Source organism: Mercenaria mercenaria, chromosome 2 (genome assembly GCF_021730395.1).
Source record: "Mercenaria mercenaria strain notata chromosome 2, MADL_Memer_1, whole genome shotgun sequence".
Taxonomy (NCBI): domain Eukaryota; kingdom Metazoa; phylum Mollusca; class Bivalvia; order Venerida; family Veneridae; genus Mercenaria; species Mercenaria mercenaria.
Window position 1 is genome coordinate 105,294,006 of NC_069362.1, and position 11,671 is coordinate 105,305,676.

Genomic DNA, 11,671 nt, shown 5'->3' on the forward strand with positions numbered 1-11,671 from the left:
GTGTGAATGTAGCTTTTAGAACATCAGGTACTAGTTTTATTAAAACCAAGTCATTTTAGATAATGATCACCAATTGAAGGCGTCAACAGTTGTACGCTAGCCATCTGTTGAGAAGATTTTCGCTAAGTGAATTTACTTTACTTTTGAGACATAATGTTCTGATCGGATATCAATGAGTTTTAAAAACTAAATCTTGATTTAATACGGTCTGATCTTTGGCTTTGGACGTTTGAGAATTATAATATATTGTGTAGCGACTGTTGACAACGTCTATGGTGATCATTTGGCATGTGTTGCAAGAAATTTACACGGCATAAAAGTTGCCAATAGTCGCTACGAAATTGATTATAATTCTCAAAATAAACCGCCTATATATCCGAAAAAGAGGCCTAGAAATTGCCTTTGATGGCATTTTTTGTTAATGCCCGACAGCCATATCCAATGTTAACTTTATAAAAATTGGAAAAGTTTCAGGGGGACTGTCGCCTTGTAATGGTCATATTTAGGTCATAGCAAAAGGTCAAAGGTCAATGGGTGCATTTTTATTATGAACGTCATATTTTTGCCATTTTTTGCTATTTTTTAAAAATAAAAACATGTAATGTTTCTGTCATAATTATGCATTTGAGAGGTAAAATAAATTACTCTGTATATTTATTTAATTTAAGACATACAAAATTCAAAAAGGCTAAAATTATTTCTACAGAATGAGCTAAACTTTTCGTACACTATGACATATTGTTAATATACAAAGGCTATACTAAAACTTCCGTTTTTAGGCTAACAATTAAAAAAAAGGCTGGTTTGTCGTCTGTGTGAAATTACAGGACGAAATAATCTACTAAGTGTATTTCATCAAAACTAGTACAGTCAAACTCCGTTTGCTCGATCTCAGATAATACGCGCACTACCCTTGACAGGAAGTCGTCGTCAGGTCCCGGCACAATATTTATATTATGTATATTTTTCATTGGCTCGTACTACTGATATTTCGAACAAATTTTGCTTGTCTCGTTCAGATCCAGCGAACAAAGTTCGACTGTATTAACTGTTGATAGATATATAGATACCCTTCGGAAGCATAGAACGCAATGATGTAAAAAAATTTAACAAACTTGGTTTGATTAAGTCTGTTCGTGAGATAGTTTGAAATGTGCAAATCGCTCAAACATTATCTAAACCGGCCTATGCTGCCAATGAAAACTCTATTCCAGTGGTTTATGGTGTATCTAGATGATTTTCTGTTCTAACAGACTGTTTCGCAGCGGTATTAATAAATGACTTTGAGAAATAAGAACATTTTAAAGGTTACCTCTTCTAACTGTAAATTTTAGGTTAAATATTTTTATTTTATTCTCAGGTATTTTAGGTGCCAAATCTTATAATAAAATGTACATAAAATGAGTACATTTTGCGTATTTTTCAAACATAAGCCTTATGCGTAAAAGCAATGTTAATAGATATATATTTGAACTGATTTTAGAAACATGGTGCCATGTTTTGTTAGTAAAAACACGATTTGAATCTTAAAAAACTGCAAATATACAGAGTTATCTCCCCTTGATATTCTCAAATTTCGCAAGAGCTTTTGTTTTGCAGGCCCGATATTTCTGATCCGCGAGACTTTGTACTTTCATAAAATGTAAACCCATTTTTTCATGCCATGGCTACCCGGCCAGCCAGGGAGCCAAAAGTGCGAAAAGTGCCTAGAAACAGGTGCTGAAGTAATTTCAGGAATGTTTGGGCGTTCAAAAATACCATCTATGTACAAAAATCAAGCGATATCAAAGTTTGAAAATAGATATTAGTTAACTGCATATGTTACGGATTTTTTCATTCCTTTAGCATGAAAATGATGCTCTCCATATCTTTGAATCAGCTAAAATTAAAATTATTTCTTTGCCCATTAATATCAGGCTTTTATAAGAACTTGTTACCGCTCTTCAAGTGTTTTAGACATCTACAATTATGTAATTATGTTATGCTGGTTCTATGGATTTCGTAACTTCAAAACTGCCTAATAGCTAACTGTGAATTTTATAGTATATCGAATTACATTAGCACGATCTTTATGACTGTAAATGTATGGATAACGTATGTTTGTTTTCTGTTATAACATGTTCAGAATCCTAAGGGAGTGGTTGGTGACAGAGCCCGATAGAGCGAACGTTTCAATCACGAGGGAATCTGATGTTATAAAATGAAACAAATATGCGCTAACGCTGTTCTAGGCTGAAATGTGTAAAAGTAAATATATTGTCAATCAAAATCAGTGCGGAATGCTAAAATTAACTAAAATGACTTCTTAGCTATATATTAGAAATGAATAAAACCCATAATAGTCCCACTACACAAGATATAGATAAGCGTCTTAGCTTGACATATTAAATTGCCAGTTTTTGTTTATTATAAATCTATTGATTTGAATTTCAAATCTCTTCTTCCTGCTCTTCTTATCCTGCATGAAGCTATTTTACGCATGGTAGTAAAATGGTACGCATCTTTTAGTTACTATCGAATCACCATATTTGATAATTTTGATTAGTTGAACCATTATCTGTCAGTAATAATGAAAATATCGGAAGGTATGACTTTATTATGTCATTGAATGTGCCTAAACAACATTTCTGATGTTTCTATATTTTCTTGTTGTAAAACATGAATAACTAATGATACAAACTTTGTTTTCACAATGCTGTCAAGGACATCCTGTATAAAACCAGATGTCAGATGTGTAAATTGTTACGATCTGATTCGACTTCAATTTTTGTTTTGAAAAGGAATAGAAAATGTGGAAACAAAACCAAAATAATAACAGTCGAAACAGAAATAGCTGAATTTTAAGAATAAAATAATAACAGCTTCGATGTTAGTTCTTGAAATTTGCTACTTAATTACAAGTACATAAAACATGATGATTAATGCCTGACCAACAGTAAAAAAATTAAAGTTTATCAAAGAAATAGTGTACAGATTAACTAGTTGAAATCCTACAGATCTGTTCTGTTTCGTTTAGTACATGTACTGTGTACACGTATAATGTGATCAACCTTTCAGTTATTCCTCTAAAATGATCATATTTAACCATCACCGCGTAGACAAATTGATATAAATATTATTATAATTATAATGAATTTATCACCAGTATTGAAATCATAACTTTGTATGCTGAAGAAGTATACCATATATGTAAATTTTATTTAGAAAGTGAAATGTGTTTTCGTACAAGAGTTTATTTCTTTCAGTATATCATGCATGTAAAGATATGGGACCTGTGACAATTTTCGTTCTAAAAATTTGGGCGATTTTCAGAAAAAACAACAACAATATAATGTTTTCTTTCTCATGATATATGGAGGCACCCCATTGATGTTTATACGACAAAAGTTAGAACACAGTATCGTTGTTTTTGTAATAAGGAAAATCTTTTATATGCTGTAGTTACGAATAAATATCTTAAGAGAGCTATTATTATCTTTCTTTAATTGAAAGACTTGGTTTGTTTATTCGTTTTTGGGTATAGCGCCGTTTTTTCACCAGTATTTCAGTCATGTAACGGCGGTCATTTAACCTAACAAGTGTATCTGGATTCTGTACCAGTACGTACTAGACTTTTTCCCCGAAAGTAACTGCCAACTTCTCCATATGATTCAGAGGTGGAGGGCAAAATTACTCCTGACACAGTATCTATTATCAAGTCGTCATGGAGAACATACGCCTCGCCCTTGGATCGAACTCGTGACCCCGCTTTCCTTATAGAGCTTAATATACTTAGTCGCATACACGATAGTAAAGAGATTATAACAGTATTTATGTATAATTCATTTTTCGTCGTAGTCTTCTTTCTCAAAACATACTATATTTTCCCTTTCGCAAATATTTCTCAAAAAGTGTACGATAAGTCAACATTCGTTTTATAGTCAGTGCAAAGCTTAAATTCAAATTTTATTGCTGCCTGAAATGCAAGAAATGCATTTGAAGTGTTATTTTATAATCATATTTTGAATATACGCACCATTTGCTATCTTTAATGCGTTAGAAGTACATTTTTACAGTTCCGTTTTGACCCTTGACCTGTCTGTGACCTTGAAATGACATTGAAATGACCCTTGGATATTACGACAAAACCAAAAATATTTCTGCAGTTTACCAATATATAAAGATGTCACACATGTCAAGCACAACACACTTCGTTATCGCAGGCCGCTTTTTCCAGATATATATATATTTAATATAATTTTAATATTATATATAATATATATATAATATATAATAATTTGGCATTGAGACACAATATTTAAACCAATTTAGGGGGTTATATGAAAATAAAACAAGTGCACAGAGCAACAGTTTATTTGTAACTGCACTCATTTGACCTTTGACCCCATTATTCTGTAAGGAGAAACCCTAGAAGGCGACAGCCCCTTTTTAAATGTCATGTTTGATTCCTAAGGATCACTTTTATAAAAATATCCGAGCATTAACAAAAAATGCCACCAGACGTCACATTTTCCTCAGATATTGGCACACTAAAATTCAGAAGACAAAGTTTCCAAATCTTTATTAATATAACGACCTTTTATGTTTATTCAAAGTATGAGACATATCTTCTATCGTGTACTAATAATTGCTTGTCCTCTTAAAATGACAGATGGTTGAAACACTTATTGCCGATTTGTTTGTGAAAACAGACGATGAATAATACGGTGCCCTAAAGTGACATGTTACGCGACTTTTTTTCCACTTAGGTAATGTGGACTTTTTTTATTATTTTCTTTAAACGAATCATTCGTTAAAGAAATAACTATTTCGTTTAAACGAAATCATTTCGTTTAAGCGAAATAACTATTTCGTTTAAACGAAATAACTAATTCGTTTAAACGAAATAATATTTTTCGTTTTAAATGATTTCGTTAAAACGAAATAAAAAAAAGTCTCACATTACCTAAGTGGAAAAAAAGTGCGTAACATGTCACTTTAGGGGCACCGTAGAATAACAATCAATTACAAATCTTATAATATAAACGTCACTTTTGCGAACTGATCTTTTTTTTTTTTGGACAATAGGCCTTTTTTTCATGGAAATGTGTATCAATCATTATGATTTATTATAATTTACTTTGCGAACTTATCTCATATTGAGAAACAGATTTTGGCTTTGTCGAACACAACATCATTGTTCATTTAAGTAATTCGCCCTCAAGCTCTGATACAAATGGGGGAGTTATAAGTTACTTGTGGAGAACAAGTCATAACTAGTGCAGACACTTCGGTTATGATAACTTGTCGCCTTTACATGACTCATAATCTGTTAAAAATACCATCAATTCCCGTAGCGGTGCCTGTCGTGGCTTGGTTTGGCAAATGAATTCGTCCTCTAGTGGGGAAAAAGTGGTCGTGGACATACATTTCCCTGTATCTCAATACGGATTCTTCATCCACAAGTTTACGTTCGGATTTTAAAACAGTTTATTACACAGAACGTGAATCCGGGAAAGGATTTAGTATTACTAATAATGTTTTATAAAAAATCAATAATCATTCTATCATGTCTCAGTGGGGAGTTATTTTATTTGCATTGTCTTGTCTAACTTGTTGAAAATAGGGTAAGTGCGAGGTTGACATGCCCTAAACGCGTTTAAATCCTCAGTACCTTTATATAGGGTACTGACCGTTCAAAGGCGGTGCCCCTATTTCCAACTTGTTTTCTGTCCGTCTCGTATTTTGTGTTGCCTATGTTGTCCTGTATGTTGTTGGCGTTTCTTTCCTCTGTCTCCTCACTACTCCCATCGCCCCCTCCCATCCTTCCCCTTTGTATTTGCGCTCCCTTGCATTTTTACCCCCACCCCCTCTCCTTTTACTATGAGAATGTTATTGTGCACACCATAATTTTGGCTGCCGGTACCGGGGGGTCGTTATTCTATGGGGGTCGAAATACTTCATTACACCGGCCGTCCTTAGCCGGTGCTCGACTGTTTGCGTGCGTGTGTGTGTGTGTGTGTATGTGTCTTGGGCGGTGCCCCACAGTGTTGTTTTATCTTACTTGTCTGTTTGTTTATCTGTGTCTGTTAGTTGTGTGTGTGTTTGTCTTTTGTACGTGGGTGTCTGCGCTGCTGTGGCTTATGTTGTAGGGTTTCTGCGTTTAAGGAACGTGGCTTTCCCTTTTGAATATTCATCCTTGCTCCACTTTCCCTCTACACCAGACCTTTTTCTACCCTTACCCCTTTCCCGCCTTTTTTTGTATTCTGTTTTGCATATAATTAAAATGTATTTGTTGGATTTTTGAAGCAACCTGTCTACAATATTTTTCCATTACAGCTTAGTTTTGTTGTGGGCGTACTTTGCGATGCTTGGCTCTATGGCTGTGTGTTGGGTGCTCTGTGCTTCCGGGAAATCTACCCTTACATTTTATCTTTGATAATTTATATTGATACGTTCTGTACAAAAATTGTACCCAATTATTCCGTCTTTTGACAACTTTTAATGGGTAGTTAACACAGTGAAGACATGTTCTACATAATTTACAGACTTCATGAGTGTTTTAGAAAAATAAACTATAAAACACTTTTCCGCAGTTTTCTTTACAGTTACTAAAAACAAAGCACTTTCTACATTTCGGAAGGGAAAAGACAAAACTCTGGAGGGTTGCCCCTTTAAGCAAAATTTTAGCCACAAAAAGCAAAGTGCTGCATGGGATCTGTACGTAGGGTGTTTGTAGGTTTTGGAAGTCAGACACGTCGTTATAACTTATAAAAAATTTTCAGATGGAGTACTTTCATTCTCCTCTGATAACAACGAAGGTCGCCATAACGACAAAATAGAAAATCATATAGGCAATTTATCAAATTAAATGTTAAACAACATTTATGAAGTCCTTACAGCGGCTTTTATTACATTGCAAAAAAATTTCTTGACTTGCAAATTCATACGATTATAATATATTTCGTATAAGACATTTTGTGAAATACCATTTTTATTATATGTGAAAATAATATCATACGAAGTTTTGTGAAACACACCGCAGATCAATTGCATATATATTTATTGACTTCAGATACTTTTACTAAAAGAGTCCATAGATCCATGTATCATTTAGAGAAATTATTCTTGTGTTTGTTCATCCTGCTGTTCGTGACATGCTGGGTTTTCCTTGAATAACGATACATTCTGAGGTAGGTTGCACCATGCTGCAAGTGTGCACCACTGTAAAACACGAGAATAACATGCATATCTATATAGTAAAGAAAATGTAAAAGAGAAATATATTAATTAGATTTACACAGTTACATTTGAAAACGAAATGCTGCTTCTTGTTGCTTTGATTAATATGAATATAATGTAACCTGACATTAAATGGTCAGGTGTCACTGTGAATTTTGTCAAATACAATTACTTCTTTACAATTTAATAAGAGTTTTCCCAATGTACGGAGTAAGTTGAAATGTATGATTTTCATCAGCCGCCACAATAACATCCTTCGTTTGTACATCTAAAGTAGAGAACTTCAGTGGTGTATAAATACATTATGCGGTTTTCCGTGATACACTATATTTTTTAAGGTGAGCCACTTCCATTATCAGCTGATATCGATTTTAAAGTCACATCAGTAATATTAGTAACATTCAAAATAGAGGATGTTAATAACACTTCCGCCATCTCTGTCAACATTGTAAATGGCTTTAAAAAGACATACATGTTTAAGGGAGCTAATTAAAAGACAAACTTACTAAATTTACAAAACAGTTTTCTTGCTAGTATAGATTTTTTTTGCAATCAGTATCAAGATAGTAGAAAATTACCATTCCTGTTCCACTGCCGGGACGGCTGGGACAGCCACAAGAGTTACAATATGTATCTGGCCGAGTTACTCCCGGTGGAATAAAAATTTCTCCAACAACACAACCTACGTTAGATAATATTAGTAAAAAAAGAAGCGCTCAAGAGATTTTCAGCAAGTTGTTGTTCACATGAATAAACTAACTACAAATAATTTAAAAACTCTACTAATCATGAATTGTAATTTTTTTCCGCTAATTCTCCTAAATAAAATCTAAAATAAAGACTCCTAGGAAGCAGTCAGCTCATCGCATACAATAAGCCACCATGTGATAATAAAAAGACATAACACACTCATTTGACTACACTGTACTGAAAAACTTGATTTCTCCTAGACCTAAAAGATGTCAATTTTCCTAGACTAAACTGAAATACTCTTATTTAACTAGACTGAACTTAAATACGCTCATTCTACTGGAGTTAGCGAAAACGCGATCATTCACCTAGACTAAATACTAAAATAGCTGTCCCGGATTTTACATTAAACCAAGATTAAAAGTTTTTAATCTAATGCCTGTTTATATGTCATTGCTCAAGAAACAGTTGATAAATAGCCTCATGCATATACATCGTAAATTAAAGAGCTGAAATTCATGTCGGCATAATGACTCATTTCAAAATTGGAAAATTTATATTCAAAGCCGTTTTTTTTTTTTTGGTAATGATAGAATCACAGTACAATGACAGGCTCAGACCCTGTTCATACGAAGGTGACAAAGGGTGACTGGGAATATAATTTTTGTTTCAATGCAAACGTAAATGTGCAAGAAGTTTTATTATGCTGAAATACATGTTGGCAAGTATTCAAAAATACACAACAAGACTGTTGCATGTAAAGCAGGTAAAACAGGTGCTGGTATTTTTAATGTCATTCAGCTCTATTTCTGTCATATTGATCTGATAAAATTGCTGCTCCGTACGGCCATATTACGTATATTACCTGGCAAACACTGACATAGTTTACTGTGGCACGGTTTAAGGTCCGACACATCAATGCATTGCTCTCCGCAGCGACAGTCTTCCCTTAAATATTCAAATTTGAAACATACATTATTCTACATGCTGCTACGTATTATAAGAATAATGCGCTTTCGTGAACTTACTTGGGAAAAGGCGCATATACCGTATATTAGGAAATATAATATGTTGTAAAGTAAAATTAAATGCGATTGCAGACGTTCTCGAGAGGTCATCTATAAATCCGTTTCATGCATTTTTTTCTGGCAGAAATGTATGTTCATTAGAAAAATAGAAGAACGCCAGATTCTTTTTCAGTGGCGACAATTTTATACAACCTTATGGATGATAAACACTGTGGTAAACTGTGATATAAAAATGTCGAATAGTTATCAGAAATGTTGTAAAAGAGATGTAAACTTCTTTATGTAATCAAACATGCAGAACATTTTTAAATACGTTTCGACGGTGAACAAAATTTTATTTTATGGCTTTTAATGTTTTTTTTAGAAAATATCCATCTGCACAACATTATGTTGTCAACGTTACATATATATAAGAATTTACGCATCTGCATAACATATATATAAATTTTGCACATCTGCACAACATCGTTTTGTCAGCGTTATATATACATAAAATTTTACCCATCTGCACGACATCCGTTTGTCAGCGTTACAAATATAAAAATAATCACCCATCTGCACAACATCGTTTTGTCGGCGTTACATATAATATAAAATTTTACTCATCTGCACAACATCGTTTTGTCAGCGTTACAAATATAAAAAATCACCCATCTGCACAACATCATTTTGTCAGCGTTACATATATATAAAATTCCACCAATTTTGCACAACATCGTTTGGTCAACGTTACATATATATAAAATTTTACCCATCTGTACATCAGCGTTTTGTCAGCGTTACAAATATAAAAAAAAATCACCCATCTGCACAACATCGTTTCGTCAGCGTTACATATATATAAAAATTTTACCCATCAGCACAAAATCATGTTGTCAGCCTTACATATATATAAAGTTTTACCCATCTGCACAACATCGTTTTAACAGCGTTACATTTACGAGTATATAAAAGTTTACCCATTTCACAACATCATGTTGTCAGCGTTACATATATATACAATTTTATCCATCTGAACAACATCGTTTTGTCAGCGTCACATATATATAAGACTTTACCCATTTGCCCAACATCATGTTGTCAGCGTATATATACATCAAAATTTACCCATCTGTACAAAATCATGTTTTCGGCGTTACAATATGCGCAATATGTATGCTAAGGGAAACTATACAAGCTGAGACCAAACTCGAGTACGATCTGGAATTACGAGACAGCTTGTTAGTCGTAGGTATGTAACGACCACACATCAACGCCAAAATTGTCAAAATATTGAATATTACAGACATGCCATATTTCATAATGTTGGCAGTTGAATTTCGAGACAGTATATACGAATATTGATAAATATCAAAAGTATAGCAATAATGTAAAAATAACATACAGACTATTACAGCGTCCTCCAGCAGCACATATATTATTTCCTTGCCGTTCGGACAAAGCCCCAAGACATGTTGCCAGTAAAATCAAACTATTGCACATGTATTTATTAAACATCCTTTCAGATACAAACTGTTTCAATGAGCTGAAATCCAACGGCATATACTAACTAAACCTTTCTAAATTTCAAAGGTTTCATACTTATTCTTAAATAACTACGTTTATGTCAGTGATAAGACATATCGTATTGAAATTACTCCCTTTAACCTGTTTCATAAACGGCAGGTTAAAGTTGAAGCCTACTGTCAGATTTATAACAATTTGAATGATCTTATATATTGCATGTTATTATAAACGAAAAAGAATGCAATCAAAGTGATTTTGTGACGTATAGGTAGTACTTTTTAATAAAAAACACCCGTGTATTCTTAAAATATGTGGCAAACCTTTTTTTTCTGATTTTGTGATGTAAAGTAGTGGGAATTCACGTCTTATTTAACTCCTAAAAATACAATTAGATGATACTGATTTATAATATTTGATCATTTATTATAATTTTATCTGTTCCAAAAACGAATTTTTATGTTAATTTGGATGCATGTCCTTTTAATGCATTGCGCAAAAACAGATGATCAATAACCGTCATTTATCTTGTTTGTTTTGCTTTCTGTTAAATGTATAATTTATTCCTTGTGTGTCGCAAACACAATTTACAATTACTTTATTGTAACACTCATTATTACATACTAAGACAAACACATTTTCCTAATGATGGGAACGAACACTAAAATAAATTGAATATATAAGAATATTTGTAAAAATGCAATTGCTTTGCTCTCCGAATATTAAAGTTAACCGCCTCAATAACAATGTAGTGGAGCGTCCGCTTCGAGTGCGGGATGTCGTGGGTTCGGTCCCCGGCCGCGTCATATCAAGGACGTGAACAATGGTACCAGTAGCTGCCTTGCTTGGCACTCAACATTAAAAGGGAAACTGTCTTCTTCTCTAATATCCTCGTGGCGATGGATTCCATCAGGCTAGAGGCGTCGAGAGTGATTAATATAAGTTGTAGAACTTGCTTCACAATCGACCCTATATAAATTTATATAAACAGTGTGCGAAATAAAGTTATTATAACGCTAACATTATAACACTTTTAAGGTAGGTAATGTCATGTATCTGGACAACGTAGAAAACAATCAGGACTTGACATCCGGAAATGAAAATATTTTATGCATTAATGGCAAGCAGTGAGAAAAATAATCAAACAGCAATGCTTAGTTGTGACTATGAGACGTTTCATTATAATTGACATTTTAGAAAAAAATTTTATTCGCGGAAGATTTATCAAT

The 11,671-nt window shown here is 33.4% G+C and overlaps 1 protein-coding gene across 1 annotated transcript; it reads right to left on the reverse strand.

Annotated features, from left to right (window-relative positions):
* Positions 1–7,025: 7,025 nt before the first annotated feature.
* LOC123562946 (uncharacterized) lies at positions 7,026–10,544 on the reverse strand. Its single transcript, XM_053524078.1, has 4 exons — positions 10,324–10,544; positions 8,777–8,859; positions 7,800–7,903; positions 7,026–7,203 (listed from the first exon to the last, which is right to left on the reverse strand). The coding sequence occupies exons 1-4, from the start codon at positions 10,479–10,481 to the stop codon at positions 7,102–7,104; spliced, it is 447 nt and encodes a 148-aa protein (XP_053380053.1). The 5' UTR covers positions 10,482–10,544; the 3' UTR covers positions 7,026–7,101.
* Between the last annotated feature and the right edge of the window lie 1,127 nt (positions 10,545–11,671).